We start from the raw sequence: 20,867 nt of genomic DNA, 5'->3' as shown, positions 1-20,867 counted from the left end.
ATTTATCATTTGAAATACTACCTCACTTACTATGCTTTGACGTATTTTTATCCCTCATAGCTTATCAAAAATCAATTGATACACTGATTTAAAAAAAAAAGCAAAATATATTTTTGAAGTAAAGCACATGACCTTTTAAACTTCAACGCTTTTTTTTTTTTTTTTTTGATAATTGTAAAACTCAGAAGCGTTGGAATACCAAAGGACTTTTTTAGCTTAAAAATTCTTTAGAACAATAACTTTTCTATGTAAAGAAATTGTTTTGAAACATCGATTAATTACTTTTAATAATTCTTAATAATGAATAATTGAGAGATTAAAAATTGAGAGAATAAAAGATTTTGTTATTTAGCGTTGAGATTTGACAAACAGAAATTAAAATTTTTTTTGTTTGTCCAAAACAAATATGAAAACTTGTAATTCAAAATTCCAGATAGAAAATTTACTATATGTCTTAACACTAATTAGAAATGTTACCTTTTATGCAATTAAATTTTTTTAAATTACCCAGAAAATTTAATTATTTAAAAAAGCAAAAAAAAAGTTTTATATAAACTTTAGAAAAATTTATATTTTTTTCTGTTAATTAGACAAACTCAATTTAATAACTCACACCTCAATACCGGTTCAAATAAATTTTATTGTTTCTTGCAACGCGATGGACTAGTGACTCAGCCTATTCTATTTGCAGCTTTATATTTTTTCGATAATAATTATATTTTACTGAGAGTAAATATATATCTTCAAACTTTCCGAAAGTTGTGCTTCATTAAATAAAAAAATATTCAATACAATCAATGGAAAAAGTAATACTTTCAAAGAAAAATAAATTTCAAAAGCCTCTGTTCCTTTGATGTTTGAAACTGTTTAATATTATATTATTGTCACTGTCACTATTATTTCTATGCATATTTAGAAATTCTTACTATTATTTTTATTTGAATACAATACTGATGTTAAAATGTTTAACATAAATGTCTGGATAAAATAAGTTTCAAGTAATCAAGAAAAATTTTATATAATAAAATTAAAAGGTATGTAAGTCTTAGAAAAAGTATTGTTTATCTATTACTAGGAATAACACTGGCTTGCGTTTATATTTTGGAAGTCTCAATAGAAATACGGGAAATAAAACATATTTTATAGATGTGCCATTTTTTCGATAAGTATAACAATTTTGAATATCTTATTACTCGGTAAAAAAATCAACTACTTCTGGTTCCTAGAGCAACAGACAGTGACAGACCTTAGATTTGGCTTCTGTTGCTTTATATAAATATGTATGTTAGAAATATATATTTTAAATATCAAACTTCTTGTGATGTTTAGAATATAAATTTCAACAGTTTGTTATTTTTTAATGATATAGGAAAAAGATAGCTTCATCGTGAAGCAAATGAAATATTGGCTTGTATATAAAAAGAACAAATCGAAAGATTATTCTAAGCATCTAGTTATTTTGCTGATATTCAATCACTTAAATTGTAAACAAACTAATAAGACCCTAATATCATTTTAAAAGTAATTTTTGACAAAGGTCAACAAAGATTTTCCCAGAAATGAACGTCAGAGCTATAAATACTTGTTTTTAGCTAAACAGGACACGACACCTGTAGCTTTTTTTTTTTTAACTGTCAGGAAATGCGTGGTTGGAGGGCAGCGATTGGCGGAAAAGCTGAGCGCCCCCGCCCCTCTGCGGAGAAAGCCAGGGCTTTTAAAACAAGGGGGCTGTGCCACAATGTCTCTTAGGATGAGCGCGCGAACCAGCATCTAATGATCAGCCACCGCTCAGGTAAGTCTGCTTTTACTTGCTTTATCTAGAACGAGCATTCTTTTAAAGAAAGTTTGATACAATTTTTTAGTTCATCGATACAGATATAAAATTATTAATTGAATAGACTAATACTGTGGAATCCTCTTTTCATTTTAAATGATTTTAATTGTCATTTTAGGAAGATTTAATAAAAATATAAGCAAAAAATGCTCATGGTCAATCCATAAATTTGGCAAAAATTGTTTCTCATAAATGTGTATTATCTTTATCTAATATGAACTATGTAAAGTTGAAATATTATTTTATGATGTTTTTTCCGTAATCAGAGCTTATTAAATACATTTACTGTGTGTTAAAGAATAAAAAAAACAACGAAAATCATTACATAAAATTTAATATTTAAATATGTGATGTCCTAAGTGATAATGTGTAATGTCCTATAAATGTCCTGTGTAAAATAATGTTAAATGTGTAATGTCCTAAGTGATAATGGTAGTAAGAATTGTTTTAACTATTGCTAGACATTTCGACATTTCAAATTTTTGTATAAACATTGTTAGGAACTTAAATATTAAACTTTCAGAATAAAAGCTACTTGTCTTCGATGGATTTTTTTTTTCAGTTATCGCAGCATTTATGCAATGATTAAGAATTATCTATAAGATTCAGTCACCAATATTTACAAATAGCACTACAGACAATTGTTAATTAGATTCGAAGTTTAAAGAAATGTATCACACTGGAATTCCTGATTCAAATTGTGGTTCGAAAAATATCGTTTAAATTGAGTCCATTTCCATTAGATCGACAATTTTTGAAAATTTATACTATATGGTTCTTACGTAGTCAAGATTTTAAATGAAACAACTTCAATCTATTAAGTTTCAGCTTTTTTTTTAATTCTTTAAGTAACTTAATAATTTTTTTCTGACTTTATTTTAAAAAGTAAAAACTACTTTTTCAACAATACAAGTCACGTGCACTTACATCATGTTCTTTAAATTTCGCTAAGTAATACGCCTTGTTCGATTACTTACGCAGACGGAAGTATTACCATTTAAAGAGCTCAAGTGAAAGAAAGTACTCAGAGAAGTTATTTCCATTAATGAAGAATTTCAACATACTTTTTCAATTTTTTTTACCTCGAATAGCTGTTGAGCCATTTTGGTTTCAGTAGTTTATATTGACATTGGTGTTTGAAAGTCCAACGCTATCTCGATTGTCTGAACAAATAAAATGAAGAAAAAGTTAACACTTTACGGAAAAACAAGAATTTCAACAGACGATTTAGGAGAATCGGCTGATATATATAAAAAAATTTCGTCGTTAAATAAGAAAATATAAAGCATATGTAATATTCCACTCTTGCAAACGAATCAGAATTGCACGAATAAAATTCTTATTCTTGAAAAATTCGCCAAAAAATAGGTTTAAGAATATAGAATGCTGATTTTTTTATTAAAGTATTGATTCTTTGGTAATTTATTTTTTATAAACGTTATTATTTTATAACGATTCCTTCCAATTTATATACAATTCTTAAAACAACAAATTATGCGAATAAATTTTGAATCGCTTTTGCAAACTGCTTAATCTTAAGAAATCGTGAGTATAACGGTGTTAAATTAAATGACAAAAATTAAGTATTTCAACTAATTTTGACTTTTTCACAAACAAATAATAGGTTTTCTGAATGAGCTAAAGCATAGAATTTATTCAAATTTTCGAATTGTAATAGCTAAACTTTCATTATTTATGAAATATTATTCAAAAATGAAAACATGTTGTTTTATCGTGTAAGTCTCTATTTTTACTAACCCTAAACTATCAAATGTCAAATGTTTCAATTTTTATCAATTCAGCAAGAACATATATTTCTGTTCCATTAACTGTATTTTTATTTTTTTTCAAAATTACCATGTTGGCCTTTTTTTTTATGCAGTTATTGAATCTTGGCGATGTTCCAAAAAATTTGGCTTTAGAAATTTTCATTATTGTTAAACTGACTGACAGCCTTCTCTAAAAGAGCTATGTCTTTTTTCATGCAGATTATAATAAATCCGTTGAAGAAACATAGGAAGAAATATTTCTGTTAAAATATCTCTTTTATGTTTAATATAACACTTTTAACAATATTTCTAGGCAATTTAACATTCATCATTTGAATCCTAGTATTTATAAATAGAATTGTTCTAAATTTTTAACTACGTCTTTTAATTAAAATTTTACTTCTTTTTTATTGGCCATTACATTATCTATGCTTACGTTACCTATTATTTTTGTATAGTACATATACAGAGATATTTATGTATGCTCATGTTTCTGTGTTGGTATTGTGTTTGTGCGTGTTTTATTTTTTGATCTTTGCTTTTTTAATGGTCTTTTAATTCGTGGTTCTAAAATAAAAATGAGAATGGGTGACACTAATGTGACGGGTCATTTAGGCTTTGGTATATTTTTGATGTTTCGTAGTTGCCTGTTTTCGTTTTAATTATTTAAGTATTTGTCTTTTTTTACATCAGATATGGTTTTGAATATTATATTGTATGCCATTCTTTTTATGAGTATTTTAATTTGCTTTGTGGCTTATATTTATGCCATGCATTTTGTAAATGAAGTAATCACTGTAATGTACTTATTTTAAATAAATAAATATTGAAATTTATTTAATTTAACGTGACAGCTATCAGCTTTAAGAAAATCCATATAATTATGAAAAATCAAATGGCAGTCATTAAATTTATTTCTTTTAGTAGTTAGGGGTATATTCCTTTAAGTGCATCGTATTACTGCAAAAAATAGAAAATTTACTGCAAACTAAAAACCACTTGTAAGAATGAGCTGAAATTTTGCAGACCATAAAAGATTATCTTCTCCATTTATTTCTGTTAAGACTGATAAGTGTTTCTATTCAAAAGATTTTAAGCATCAATTTTGACAAATTACAAATGGTTTTCAAATGAAAAGGTACGAAACGACACTGTGGGTATAAATGAAGATTTTATTCAAAGTATACATACCTCCATTTCCCGCCTCCAGTTTCTTTATTAAAACATTTTTAATTAGTTTTAATTTTATTCTCTACATAAGGTCTCGATGCTTTGTTTCTACTATTTAACGTAGTATCTAGTCAGTGGTATTTCAAGATTGAAATACGTTGAAATCCAACAGGTGCTTAAAACCGTAACATAACCAGTTATGGATTTTTGATAAAGCAGCTGCCGAGGACCAATAGGATGAAATGGACCGTAGACAGAGTGATTAAAAAGTGATATAAATTTAAGGAGAAATAAATAAATTTATAAAAAATACGAACTATGTAAATTGAAAATATTAGGATTGCAAAGTGTATTTGTTATAGACTTTATTACATAAATTAAAATATAATTAATTGATTATTTATAATTTATTATAATATTAATTATTCAGTGAAGTAGTTGTATAATATATCATATGATTGCTGTAAAATAACATTTCAATACTTTATTTCGAAGTTTATTATTTCTTTGTTTTTTATTACAATAAATAGATATTTTTATTTTTAAGAGAAGAAAATCATTAATTAATAAATATAATTGAAATTTTTTTTTTTAGAATTTCATTATTTTGATTATTTTTTTCGTGACATGCATCTAAATAATGAAAGCATATAGAGTTTCACAAAGTTATTCAAACAAAAAAATAACTAAAATAAACCCTTAATAAGTTGATAAAATATTTTGAAATGAGAAACTAAACTTATCCTTTATTAAAAGATTGTCTTCACAATGCACGCTGACTTCGGCCTCTAAAAGTCTAAATTGCCACTGCGCATGAAGTACAAATGCATTATAGCAACAGAAAGAGTATTCTCGAATTCATTTGTATCGTTATAGTCACAGTTAGTAGTAACTCAAAAATTGATTGTTGAAGAGTCAAAATAAAATTCGTTCAAAGTATCCATTTTTTACTTCGCAGTATAAAGTATAAAAAGTAAAAGTAATCGTCAAAAAATTCGAACTCGAGATTTCGACAAATCTCCACGTTTTAGATCTCCCTTAGTTCGAAAAAAAAACATTTTTGGAAAATGTCCGTCTATGAAAAAGTTATCTCAAAAAAGCTTTGAGCTACACTTATATGTTTGGTTTTTGCACCAAATTTGTAGATTTCTATAAATTTTTGGGAGTCTGTCTGTCCAACTGTTCGAATACAAATTAAAACGATAGCTAAAAAAAAGAAGAGAGCTAGATGGATAAAATTGGGTTTATAGATTTACTATCTATACGGTAGACACCTATCGAATTTTGAATCAAATCCAACTATGGGATTTTGTGACTACAATCATACTTTTGTGTCAAAGTTTTGCTTCAATCGTTTTTAAAAAACATGTCTAAAACACAAATTCCATTTTCGGATACTAGTAAGAGATTAATCGCAAAAAAACTCGCCAAATATGACATGATGGATCCAGTAAAAATGCTAACTTCTCACCAAGGATTAATAATTTCGTATCTATTGTACTCCAATGCCATGAAGGCGTTCTCTGGGATAACGCGTTTATTAATGAGGAGGCAAGAAATTTTTAAGGATACCACTCCCACTATTTACATTCATTGCATTAGCATCATATTTTCAAGATTATGCATTTCGCGATCGTAACAGCGTAATTCGCTTAGACGGCGAAAATTTCATTGTTAGATGTTGCATTTTTTTTTTTTTAAATTCAAAAACTGATTATCTAGACATTACTTATTTACAGCATTTACGAACTTCAAAAATTACCTTTGAATTTTATATCACCGCGTTTTTAGAATACAGCCTGCCAGTTTCAATACAAAATTCTTTTTAGTTATATATAAATGAATAAGGTTACATTCTCGATTGTTTTTCAAATAGCTGTGTGTTCTACAAATTAATAACCAAACAAGGCTACTTCACCCGGTCTAATTCAAAGCATTCGGATTGAATTTGAATGACTGGACCTCCGCGACAGCACTGGCGGAAACTACGATTGAATCCTAAGGGCCTTCACCGGCCACGGTACAATCCTCCTCGTAGGAAGCACGTCCCGCCATCGGTAAGAGGTAGCTTAATCATATCATTTCTGTACTCGTTCAGGAAGCGAGAATCAACCACTCACTATGCTGGAAGCTTCTCATCCCCAAACTTTAAGCGTCACCCCCCCCTTAGTAGGAGTCTACGAATTAATAAATGGAAAGTAAAGCGTTTTTGATTTACATGTAATTTTCAATTCTATCTTATTTCAACAGAGTTCGATAACAAAACAATAGCTTGTTCGCAAGATACATCTTTTAGTTCTACATTTAGATTATATATACACATGATTTCTTTAAAAAACATGATCAAGAATGCAAATGAAAATCTGTTACTAGAATACATCAGTAGAATATTATTAGAAAACACACACAAAAAAAAAAAATTATGTTTAAGTGGGTAGGGCAGCTTGTAGTTCTAATAATGCTGTTGTTCATCAATTAAATTTTGAGAATAGTAAAATCTTTCAGGATCACACATTTCGAAATTTATATCCTTTCCCAGATTTCTCCAAAAAATACCGTAAAATTTGGGTTTGTATTCTTATGCGTATTTGTAATTATCTATTACTTTATTTAATTAGATTATGCAATATAATAGACAAATAATCTATCAATCTTTCAAAATTGTGATCATCAAATTTTAATGGAATATTTCGAATCAAATTCCGAACAAAACTTCACAACCATATTAATTTTTCCAATAAAAAAAAAAAGAGACATGAGTTTTTTAATTATTTTTAGAAAACGACAGACCAATAAAATAAAAGTTGACAGACTTGGAAAGCCTCAATCCAATATATTAAGTCCACATTGATAAATATGGCATCAGTTTCCAGGGCTGTACTGTGTTCCTTTTAGAATGCGTCCCCTTGCTATCGTGCATCAATTGCTGGGTAAAAGATCAGTCTTCGATATATCCGTAACTCATCTATATCCAAGTTCAACTATTAAATATTGGGCCACGGTGGCCTGGTGGTAAGGTCTCGGCTCTTGATCGGTAGGGTTTCAGGTTCGAGACCTGATTCCACCGAAGAACCGTCGTGTAAAGGGGTCTAGAGTACGTTAAATCCGTCTAGGCCAAGCGTCCTCCCGATGGTGTTGAGGAATATGGAGATGGGTATGCCAGCTCAGATGTCGTCCTCGTCATCTGACCGCGGTTCAAAATTACGAGGTCCGTCCCAAAATAGCCCTAGTGTTGTTTAAAATGGGACGTTAATATAACTAACTTATATATAACTAACTAACTTCCCCCAGATTTTCATAACCCCACTGGGATTTGGAAACTCTACAAGCAATTTTTATCGAAAGAAGAAATATTTTGCTATTTGTAATCCTCTTTCTATACCCCCCCCCCTTTCAGATTGTAATAGGTTTTTTTTTCTTTCTTTCTTTTCCCCTTTCCATATTGTCTGCTTTGTTTTCACAATACCTGCTGAGTTTCGATTAATCACAGGATTATATTTTAAACCGAAGGAATTTAATTTTCAAAATAAATAAGATGGTATCCTGTTAGCAAAGTTTAATACTTTGACGAAATGAGAACATCTATTAATCGAACCATCCATTCGTTTAGATGTTTGCGGAAAAACAAGCCAACAGCCCTTTGGCCGATTGGTTGAAAATTTCCTAAAAATCTACAATTCAGACTCTAAAACTGCGTACCAAAAACGGTTTATTGTAATTGTTACATTTTTGAATTACTGGGTTTACAAGCATGCAAAAGCACAGACTGACAGACGATCAACCTCTTGACGGAATTTGTTCCAAATTTGATACGGTATATATTTTAAATATTTAGCATGTATACCAAATTTAACTATCTAGCACTTTATGTTTTCCAGTTAACGTATTCACTTGAACTCAGATAGCCAGACATACTTCCACTGAATAAATTTCACAAAATTTAATAGAAATTTACAAATTTTATGTACTAGAATCCCTATTAGAAATTTCTTCCGTATAGTTCAAAACGTTTCTAGTTAGCTCAAAACAATAGTTCCGTATAGGTCAAAACTTTTTTGAGTTGTTGTTGCAGATCTCCAAGAACAGCAGTCTATGAAAGTCTATGAAATTGCACACCCTAAATAGACCTAATGGATTGACAATAAGATTCTATTTGTTAAGCGTTTTTCACTAATCAAATTCTCAGAAAGAGCAAGTGAGATATATAATTACAAAAATGTGTTTTTGTGTCGGACTCACGAAGAAATGGAAATGCGGAAATTGTTCAAAATCTCGTTTTCAAATTTTTTGACGATTACATTACTTTTTCGTTTATATATTTTTCTTTTATACAAAAAAGTAAAAAAACTATTAAACATACAACTAAACCAAACATGTAATCAAATATATAAAATTATAAATACACAATATTTAAACAAATAGTCATAACAAGAGAAAACTTTCTCTTCCTTTTCATCGATACTTTCCAAGATATATTGTTTTATAAGAAATGCAAGACATGTGTCTACTTGCTTGATAATTGTAATTAGGCTGCCATTTGTAAAAACTTTCCAAGGAATATATGAAATATAACATAAATTGTGACTTAAAACGGTCAAGCTTCAACAATTTACCACACTCTTTCAAAATTAAAATTTAAAGAGCAAAATTTATTTTCGAATAAAAACGTTTTACAAATACTATTCACAGTTTTTTTTAAAATAAATTTTTATTGTTGCATCTTTTACATTCCTTTTTTACCATTCAATACAAGAGAAAAAAAATAAATAAAATCCAAACTGCCAGCCCGTTGAAGAGCATTTTGCACTTTTTGGACAGTCTATTTTTACGCTGGCAATAATGGGTTTGCTGGCGCTGCAATTATCAAGACGGAATTAAACGTAAAGAGGAGGAAAAAGCGAGATTCAATTCGGAAATGTTTTCTTTAAATCTCATCATATTTGGATCCCCGCCAAGAGCATAATAACGAAGTTGCAGGCACGTCCCCTGCTTTTCATTACGCAGAAGAGTACGCAACGTGCTAGGGGAAAAGGTCGCGCTAAGTTTTTGAAAATCAATTTTCAACAAAGTAATCTAAAGGTGACAGAGCATTTTCATGTCAAATTCGATTTTCGACAGAATTATCAGCGTGCAATTAAATAATGGTGTAGGATTTTAGAGATAATGCATAGATACTTTTTTATGGAAAAAAAATCAAATGACGGACATTAATCAAATAAACAATATATTCAATGTGTGTATGAAATTAATAAAAAACAATTATTTGGAAACGCGTTTTCATTAATGCACTAAAAGGTAGAAAAATTTTATTTTAATTAATTTTTGCAATTTAATTTTTACCTTCATAATCCATCCTTCTCTTTATTTATTTATATAGTTGAATTTATATTTGTATTTTTTTAATACAAATCTGTAGTTTTCATTTGATCTTAATGAAATTCGGCGCATGCGCTGTTGAAGATAAGGCGAGCATTAAGAACCAGAATAAATAAATTATATTTATTAAAGATTGGGCAAGTTTTAGCGTTTCGAAAATAGTATTTTACAAAAATGATTTTTTCTATATCTTATGTAAAAAAAACAAAAAAGCTTTAATTTTATTTTTGTACAATGTTTTTATAAATTTAGAATTTAATCTGGTATACTATCGCCAATACTTCACCTCTTGAGAGTCAAAATACAGATACATATCTTCCTTTATTATTAGTAGTAGAGATACAAGGAATTCAAAATACACCTGAAACGGATGAATTGATGTGAATTTTATTTTGGTGGCTTTTCTATTCCCTTTTGTAGGATAAACTTTGCCGACTACTGAAATGGGAATTAAGCTTTAAATTGTACAATTGTGTCGACGCAGAAAAATGATTTAGATAATCCGGAATTTTAACTCTTTAACATGCATGACGGCTTAATTCTTTATCAACTACTTTATGAAATTTCATGAAAGAAATCTTAGCAATGAGACGTGGTAATCTCGATTAATGAATTGTCTTTAAGAAATATGTGGAATTTTATGAGAAAACTTGCAATGATTTTCAATTTTTTTTCTTTTCATTTCAGCTGGAAAACTTACAATTAAGCGAATCGTGAAATTATATAAAATAATTTTGGCATAGACAGAAATTTTCATTTTTCATAAATCGTCTGAAATACAGATGGTAGAAAAATTTTTTTTCTCCTTTTTTCAATGTAACTGTACAAACTGTATTATACATATTCAGGGTGATAGGTCAAGTCATTATAAGCAATTTAAATACAAAATGGTGTCCCCTATACCTAGGGAAATAACATGCATCTTTAGTAAAGTGACTACGCTGAATTTATTGAGACAGATTACAACGTTCCTAACGGCGGAATAAGGAAGTAACAAAGGTAAAGGAAATTGTTTGTAAATATCCAATTTGAAAAATATACACTATACCACAATAAAAGCACAAAAAAACGTTCCATGGAAGTATCTGTAAAACTGACTGAGATATTTGCGATTAAAATATGAGCTTCCCATGACTTGAAAATAGGTGTGTCCTAAAAGGTCACTTTAATAAACTCAGATCACCTCCCCAAGTGTGTTTTCCACATTTTTTTTTTTAAATTTATTTTTGTTTACTTTCTCCGTAGCTTAAATTTAACACAGTTGTTGATGAAAGAAAACTGTAGGATAATATCAGATAATCTATTTTTCAATATTAAGAGGAACAATTTTTTTAATTTCATAATTTTAATCAAAAATTGCTCCACCTGTTTGTTTTTTTTAATTTTTTTAAAATTTATTCTTGCTTAATTTCTCCGTAGCTTAAATTTCACTTCGTTGTTGCTAAAAGAAAGCTGTAGGATAATATCAGATAATCTATTTTTCAATATTAAGAGGAACAATTTTTTCAATTTCATAATTTTAATCGAAAATAGCTCCGCCTGTTTGCTTTTTTACATATTTGCTTTCAAATAATGCCAAATTCACAATGAATCAAAATTTTAAAAAATAAACAAATAATGAGTATTTTAACTCTGAAACTATTGGACAAATTTCGGGAACACGTCAGTGAACTGAATTTCTAAACTTTAGCTTAACAGAAAATGAGAGAAAAATTTATGATAAAATTCCATCTTTATTAACAGGAAACAAGACACGCTAAATAAAAGCGTGATAAAACTAGATCTACTTCATACAACCACGCGATTTATCTAATAAATTCCACCTACGTATAATTTTAAACTCAACTCATTCAAAAAATAAGTTTGAATTCCAATAGGTTCTTTTAAAACGATTCTTTCTCCAAGATTTGTTCCATAATGAAAGACTAGCTTATAAATAAACTTGGAGGAAAAAGCTGCTTTTCGCGAGTGGTATTTCTGCCAAGATTTTGAATCTCGTTTAAATTGACAAGATTAGAATTCGAGCCATCGAACTCATTTGCATCATCATTGAACAGCTCACTTTGAATATTTTAGCGGGGATTTAACTTCACAGAATTATACGAAAGAAAAGAATCCGTTTTCAAAGAGATTTTCAAATCTCTTTTAGAACATGTTCTAAAATGTTTTCCCGCCTTTTTTGGATCTTGAATAGAAGTATTTACTTTTTTTTCTTTCGTGGAACAGCTGGATTCGTTTCGTGTAGGTTTGTGTTCATGTCATTTACACAGGAATTTTTAATATTTTTCACAAATTTTACTCAAAAATTTCGTATATTTCTTCTCTTAAATTTTTAAGCATTTTTTTTTAATTTCAAAAATCTGTACAGGATTTTCATTTTTTGTATTCATTTCAATATTTTAACGAATATTTCATGTTTTTATGGAGAAGTATTCTTATACTTGAACGGATTGCTAAAAAATATATTCGAAGAAAATTTATACATAAAGTTATCAATATTCATGTAGAAATTACCTAGAATGCTATATTTCTATGTTATGACAACTATGCTGAGAAGCTTTTGCAACTTTTATCGGGCAGATAAAAAGAATCGAATTTAGTGACTTATTCATGTATTAGTGCATAATTGTGATAATGCGCAAGTAACAAAAATTCTTATATTTAAGGGAATTAACTTGATAGCAAGAACATTAGCATCATATTAATTAAATTTTTTAACTGATTTTGTTTAAGGCTGGGGAAAACCAGCAGGAGTGAACTACTTTAAACTTTCTCTTGTACTATCTAATAACTTGCCATGCCAGAGAACGCCTTACATATGGCATTGGCGTACAATGGTTATGAAATTTCAACTTTTGGAGTGAATTTCATTTTTACTGGATCTATTGTCACTTCCTTTAGCGAGTTATGTGAACGATTAATCCTTGGCATGCCATGTTTTATATATTTTTAATAATGTTTTATATACGTTTTTCTCAAACTTTTGAAAAAAAAATTGGCACAAAACTCCATTTATAATCAAAAATTCCAATACCAAATTTGATATATTTAAATTATTGCATTTTTTGAATTATCGCGTTCACATATTTCTGAAAGTACAGACCGATAGACAGTCAACCCCTTATTGGATTTTGCTCAAAATTTGACAGGTATATACACTACAGATGTTAAATTTGTCGACCGAATTTTATTTATCTAATTCTCTTCATTTTGAAATTATTGTTAGCTTGTATTCGACCAGCCGAACAGACTTTCCCTCAAAGGATTTTATTCAAAATTTGACAGCAGTTGGAAAATTTGGTGTAAAGACCGTATGCTAAATTTCAACCGTCTAGCTCAAAGCCTTTTAAAGTTATCTTTGTTACAGATAGACAGACTGACATTTTCCAAAAATGTGTTTTTCTCAGTCAGAGAAACATCAGTCTGAAACGTGTAGATTCGTCAAAATCTCGATTTCGAGTTTTTTGACTATTACTATACTTTTTCTATACTACATCTACGAGAAAGCAAGGTGAAAGAGAGATTGATGTCAGATGGTGCTGACATTTATTATTATCATATTAACTATGACACCATTTTAATTGACTCAATTATATTGTAATAAATAAACATATGAGAAGAAACCTATAGTCTTCAATAGTTTTGGTATGATTTTTTTTTGTGTGTAACTGAAAAACATTCAAGTCATAGTAATTAAAATAAACAAAGATGTGTACATGCATACGCGCGTGCACGGGTGTGTGTATGTGTGTGTGCTACCATATTTGACATAAATATAAACTGAAGGTGGGTGGCTATAACTTAGAGATGCATTTTTTTCTTTCTGCAATTTTAAATAGAGAGTAAACGAAATTTTAATTATTTTTCTTTGAATAACATCAAAATATGTAATTGAAAATAAAATATTTTTATTTCACTTAAAGCCTAAATAAATGTCTTTTTAATGGTACTGCTTTTTTAAATATTCTTTGCATAATTTTTAACGATACTCTTTATAATTGCAATGAAATTCAAATCGTTTTCATCGCTTCGTCAGTTGTTTAATTACGTAATTTTGCTTCCATTTTTGAAACTTAAGAAAGAAATTGTTTATTAATTAACCAGTTTACATGAGAATAAGAAAGTGAAGTTATAGTTCAGCAAGAGACAAAGTGTAATTATAAAATAGGTTACCTAGGCAGTTACTTTTTTACTAACATTATGATACCATGAAATTTGATTTCATTACGTCCATGTACACAATAAATGATAATTCTTCTAAACCAATATATCTTTAAAATCTATTATAATTTACGTTATTATCAAGAGATTTCTTTTTAAATGAAGCACAATAATGCTCCTGAATTCTAAATGGTTGCCAAAGATTTAATAATACTAATCATAATTAATTAATAATTAATAAATAATTTTATTAATACTTAGTGGTAAAATGAATAATTTATAGCTAATAAATAAAAATTATCTAATTTTTTTATGAATAAGATAATAAAAATTATAATTAAAAAGTGTAATACTTTTAAAAACAATAATTTCAATAAATTAGTGAATTATTCAGATAAACAGTATAAAATATTTTTAATATAATAATTGTGTAAGACAACATTTAAATACAGTCAAGTGAAAAAAATGAGAAATTCGTTATTACATTTCTAAATCAATATGTTATGTGCCAGCAAAGACCTTGAATGAACTAACCCTCTAATCGGATTATCTTTTTTACGACAGTTAAAATACATATAAATGTAATCGGTTATCCAAAGATCTTCCGAATAGATTATTAGAATACGAATAAATTAGTCTTTATTGTTTTCAAAACGTTTATTATTAATCTTTTCTTGCTTAATAACAAAAATTTCTATTACGTTTTCAGACTTATTCTAGAATATTTGGAGCAAATGATCTGTCAATAATAAAGTAAAATATTAATCAATAAACTTTCAAAATATTCATCAGTTAGTAATTTCACTCAATTTTTTTAAAATCAAAATTTGTTATTTCTTGAATAAGTTACAATTAAATACTAGGGTTAAGTCAAAAATTTTCTAAATGCTTGGCATAACTCGTTACATTGCGCACACTGCTTTCTGCTTTCGCTTCTTTTATTGTTATACACAGATGAATGATAATGCTATGAAAGTTTGATTTCAATTTCGCAATTTTTCTTTCATCTGTTGTCGACTATGGCCGCTCCATTAGAAGAGAAATGAATTAATAAATGGAATGATCCAACACTTTTAATCATAGAATGTCAAAAGTCAGAAAATCATCGAAGACTGTTGCCACACTCGGATAATACTTATTTCATACTGGGGAAGATACAAATACCTCAATGGACAATCTTAGATTCTCAAGGCATTTATATTTCTCTGAAGACAAAACCTTAGTACATTTGTATCATTTTAAGAAAAATTGTAAAAAGAAAACGAAAAGATAATACCCTAGGCGGTTACACGCCCAAAGACTGATTGGTGAGATGCATTTATCAGTTCAATATAATTTAACTTCAATGACTTGTTCTTTAATTTGTCTATTCATGCATCGAAAACCCCCATTCTTCAAGAAATATCGTTTAGGCTATAAAAAAATCTTTAAATAATTTTATTGTTATTGTCTTATACAAATATTGATATAAATTGGAGTCTTTTTCTTTTTTTCCAGGTACTATGGGTAGTACATCGCTGGTATCGCTGCGCAGTAGCGTTATTTTATGCGTTATCTGGCTAGCTCTAGCCGCAGAAATGGAAATAGACCCTGTCTGGGAAAATATTTTCAAAGCCAGGTACATAGTTTTTTTTGCATGAAAATAATGCTAAAGTATTCTGGGAAATTTTTTTCTCATTATAGCTATCAAAATTCCAAATTAAAATTTCGTGGTCATTGATTTTGATAAAAGTATTTTTTTTTAAATTGCTGAATAAAATTTAGTAAGAATTGTTTTTTTTTTTGTCTCTTCTTCATTAATTGTAAAAAATCGTTCTTTATTTTATATTGTTAAATAGTTGTGGCATTTACTATGGCTAATTTGCCATTGTTTAAATTATTGAAGACGAAATTCTGTTTTTGGTTTTTCATTAAGAACAAATTTATTTTGAAAACCGCAAACATTTCCCTGCTATATAAATCATTCCTCAAAAAGGAAACATTTCCAGAAAACAATTACCAATGCAGAAATGCGTCTATATGATCCTAACACATTTTTTGTATGATAAAATCTGCTATATAAATCATTCTACCAAAAAGAAAAAATTTAGATAAAGAAAAGAAAAGAAAACCTTTCCAAAAATAATTACCAATGCTAAAATACGTCTATATGATCGAAACACTTTTTTTTTTTGTATGATGCGAGTTAACCGGATAAAAAAAATCAATGTATTGTTTTATTTAAAATTAGCTATCTATTGTTAAAAACTTTGTCTATAATTAAAAGAATACATCGTAAAATCTTTTTGTATATTAAATATGTAGAAAGCATTTCTAATTTCATTTCTTATAATAAAATTAGCTTTCATTTTTTTAATAATTCATAAACAGTCATCTTTTTTTAAAATAACACAAATGTTTGTTAAATTATATATGCTTTATAAGATTTTCAATTTTTTATGTAACGTTTACAAGAAAATATTTTAAGAAAAAGTTTTTTTTAAGCAAATTTAATTAAACATTAATAAACCAGTCGAAATGTTCTTCCTTTCAGTTGCTTGTATATTTCCACTTAAACACATCGGTGACTTTTGAACTTGCTTTTGAAATATGTTAGCCGAGGCCTGTTCTAGGATAGGCTGGCTTTCGACTGGCATCCATAAGGATCACTATATTTTTTTAGCTGTTATGTGCAACGATAAAGATTTTATTGAATGGGAAATGACAATGACTCAATGGCAAAAGATTTTATTGAATGGGAAATGGCAATGGCTTAGTGACAAAAACTTTTATTGAATGGGAAATGGCAATGGCTTAATGACAAAAAATTTTATTGAATGGGAAATGGCAATGGCTTAGTGACAAAAAATTTTATTGAATGGGAAATGGAAATGGCTTAGTGACAAAAAATTTTATTGAATGAGAAATGGCAATGGTTCAAAATTTTGATTTGAAAAAATGAGTTTTTGGGGGGGATTGAAAGCGGGCTGAAACGATGCTATAATTCAGAATACCAAAATGAAATTATTTGAGGTCTACTATCCTTTCTCTTAGCATATTTTGTATATATAAAAAAAAATCTAAAAGTTAAAAAAAAATTATAAGAGTTAAGTTTTTCGTGTAAATTCTTCCTACACATCAACTTCCTACTTACGTTCTTGGCTCATAAAGTTCAATAAGATAAATTTTCAATGGTGTTTGTTGAAACTGCCGTTCTTCCCGCAGGAGCGACGATGACTGGCGAACAGTGTGGCACACGGAAAGACACCGCAGATGTTACCATGACCTCCTCATACACATGGATTGGGTTTGTCAGAAAGATATTTATGCTGTTAAGAGGAAGAAGAAAATTTCTGGTAAGAAATTCGACTCTTTGATCGGTAAATGTTGCTTCAAAACAATGCTAACTCGTTTATTGGAGATGCAGAGCTTTAGATCTCATTACACATTTTGAAGAAAGCGTCCATATGGAAAATTTGATGAATAATGCATACAAAATAATTTTTTCCCATTCTTTAATTGCAAAAATTATTCTTACTCTATTTGAGATGTAGAGCTTGAGATCTCACTGAACTTTTTCAAAAAATAATGGTCACCTCTCCCCCTAGTAATATATGTCAATGCATCCATACGGAAAGTTTGATGATCAATGCAGATAAAACACTTCTTTTATCTCACACTTTAATTTAGCAAGGGTGTAAAAATAAGTCATCGTTCTACGGAAACCCAGCGCACGATTATAATATCCAAAAGAACTTGTAGTGAATAGCTTATAAGCCAGTTACGCTACCCGAGCAATTGCTTTTGTATTGTGGTCATGTTACTGGGCTGCGAACCACAAGGTCCCAGATACTATCCTCGCGCATCTCAATTTGTCACATTGATGACCTCGGACGATGAACCTTCAACTTTCGTATAGCTGTTGTGGCGCCATCTACCCACAGCAACTCAAAGTCGTCAGATTCACTTGACGCAGCAACACAAAGCCGCTAGACTCACTTGGCGCAACAACATCAGCAACCACTCACGCTCGCCAGCTTGGCGCTACTCAAATGACTACAGGCGCATTAGAATCAACAGCTAATACATCATCATTCAACAGCCGTATCGTTCGTCTCACCTCCGACTCACTGGAGGGAGAGTCTGTAGTGAATAGATTATAAACCAGTTAACAACTACGTTTCACAAGCCATTGCTTTTGTATCGGGGTTATGTTACTCAGCTGAGAACCACAAGGTCCCAGGTTCTATCCTCACGCATCACAACCACCTACAAACTAATGTTTAAGTACTAAAATTATCAGAAGTGAAAAACTGATTGCTTTGTGCACTTGATAAAACTAAATTTTTTTACAGACATGATCTCACATACTTCGGCTAAAATTTAGAACCAGATGGCTATCTCATAAAAAATGATTATTTTTATTTAATTTGAGTTATAGACATATTAATTAGAATCGATAAAGAAAAGTCAATATAGGAATTTACTCTTTCATAACTTTTAACACACATTATTTATGAACCAAAGAGCATGCGCAGAAAACTAATATAGATATCAGACTTTAACTTTAGTCTTTATTTGTCTTCAGAAATTTAACCATTTATATCATCTAACTTAGTTTCAGAAGCAATGATATTATTACAACGAATTACCATCAATAGTTTATAGATTTTTTTCATCAATGTAACTATTTCAGAGATTTTTCTATACTTTATTTTTGGATTTTTTCACATATTTCGGGAAATGGGCTGGAAATCAATGCCACCAGTAAGAAATATTTTAAGTATTTTTTAACGCTTTTGGAAGTTACCTATCTATCTATATATTGTTCAATAACAATCACAAATGCATTGGAATTATTAAATAAACAACAAATTTCATAATACGAAACACTTGCTGAAACTTATCCTAATCTTTTCAGTAAAACAGGCGACATCAGTGGCGTCACTAGGAAAGCTGCAAAATTGCTGGTCGGTAGGTCAAGGCATATGTAAACAATATAAAGAGCTGCCAAAAATATTTAGGCTGAAATCAATGTTTCAATTCTAGATGATACAACAGTAGCAGCGTCTATGTACATGAGTAATTAGGTCACAGAATATTGACTCCTGACAATTTATCAATCCTGCCATCCAGTAATGAGTCACTAAGTCATACTTATATACTCATAGACCTATGTCGTTGGGAGAATTCCCTACTCTGTCTGAGATGTACAACTGTTTAGCCTCATTTAATCATATTTTAACACAATGATCTCGTTTCAGCTGCCAAATACTCTTCTATTTATAAAAAAAAACTGCAACCAATTCAATAGAAGTCTCAAGAAAGTTTCCACATCTTTTATCCTTCCAAATAAAAATATTTTTTATCGAACTTAATATATCGAGCTTTGCCATTAATTTAGATATTATTGAGATAATTATCTCATGATTTATTTCACAATATATAATATTATTTCATGAATAAATTATCTCATAGTGGTCAAATGCCTAATAAACATAAATCAAACTACCACAGTTTCATATTCACCTTAGTGACAAAAACTGTTCAATTTCAGAGCCTTTTATGGATGACCAGCAGGCTCACCGTTTCCTGGGGCGTCGCCGAAAGCGCTCTGCTGCTCACCACGCCCTCGTCAAGAGAGGCATCATCGACGAATGCTGCCACGGAAATGCAGGGTGCTCCTGGGAAGAGTACGCAGAGTACTGTCCGGCCAACTCGAGGGTCCGGTCCTGACGACCACGTGTCCTAAAGAAATGACTTTCTTTATGTATGTGAAAGAGAACGGCACCTGGCTTCGAGATTAATAAAATAAATTTTTCAAACTGCTTTCTCTCATTTCTTTTGGTTCCGGTGTATAATGCCTCGACTCGTCTCCTTAAACACTCATTTTCACTTTCTCGTATACGTAGTTTAGAGCACATTTTTGAAAATTGTCTGCCTGTCTGTGATAAGGATAACTCAGAAACGTTTTCAGCAAGACTGCTGAAATTTAGTACATAATCTTTACACCAAATTTTTAGATTTCTATCGAAGTTTGAGTGAAAAATCTGTTTAAAGAAAGTATGTCTGTCCGGCTGTCCGAATATAAGTTATCACGATAATTACAAAACGAAGTGAGCTAAATAGATAAAATTGGGTACACAGATTTAACGTCTATGCAGTAGACATCTATCAAATTTTGAGCCAAATTCAACTACGGGTTGATGATTTGTCAGTTTGTACTTTCAGAAATAAGTAAACGCGATAATAGAAAAACGCAATGACTTAAATATATCAAGTATGTTATGAGATTTTGTGACTACAAATATAATTTTATGTCAAAATTTTTGTTCCCATTATTTGAGAAAAACATGTCTAAAACACAAATTTGGTTTTGGGATACTGTTAATCGTGAAATAACTCGCCAAGAATGACACGATAGATTCAGAAAAATGATAAATTTATGCCAAAGGTTAATATTTCGTAATTATTAACCTTTGTATTTAATTTGCATTTATTATTCGTTTTGTATTTAATATTATATTAATATATTCAATTTATATTAATATTTTGTATTTATTATTTTATATTTGTAT

At 29.4% G+C, this 20,867-nt stretch overlaps 1 protein-coding gene across 1 annotated transcript; it reads left to right on the top strand.

Moving 5' to 3' along the window:
• Positions 1 to 1,728: 1,728 nt before the first annotated feature.
• LOC129969391 (probable insulin-like peptide 7) lies at positions 1,729 to 20,114 on the top strand. Its single transcript, XM_056083953.1, has 4 exons — positions 1,729 to 1,792; positions 15,808 to 15,928; positions 17,515 to 17,645; positions 19,847 to 20,114. Exons 1-4 carry the CDS (start codon positions 1,774 to 1,776, stop codon positions 20,023 to 20,025), a joined length of 450 nt encoding a protein of 149 aa, XP_055939928.1. The 5' UTR covers positions 1,729 to 1,773; the 3' UTR covers positions 20,026 to 20,114.
• The last annotated feature ends 753 nt before the right edge of the window (positions 20,115 to 20,867 follow it).

Source organism: Argiope bruennichi, chromosome 5, assembly GCF_947563725.1.
Source record: "Argiope bruennichi chromosome 5, qqArgBrue1.1, whole genome shotgun sequence".
NCBI classification, from domain to species: domain Eukaryota; kingdom Metazoa; phylum Arthropoda; class Arachnida; order Araneae; family Araneidae; genus Argiope; species Argiope bruennichi.
The sequence above is the reverse complement of the archived record's forward strand: the minus strand, read 5'-3'. Positions and strand labels throughout refer to the sequence as shown.

Coding starts and splice junctions, on each gene's coding strand:
- LOC129969391 (XM_056083953.1), top strand. Junction 15,929..17,514: donor GAAAATATTTTCAAAGCCAG/GTACATAGTTTT, acceptor TTCTTCCCGCAG/GAGCGACGATGACTGGCGAA. Junction 17,646..19,846: donor GAGGAAGAAGAAAATTTCTG/GTAAGAAATTCG, acceptor GTTCAATTTCAG/AGCCTTTTATGGATGACCAG.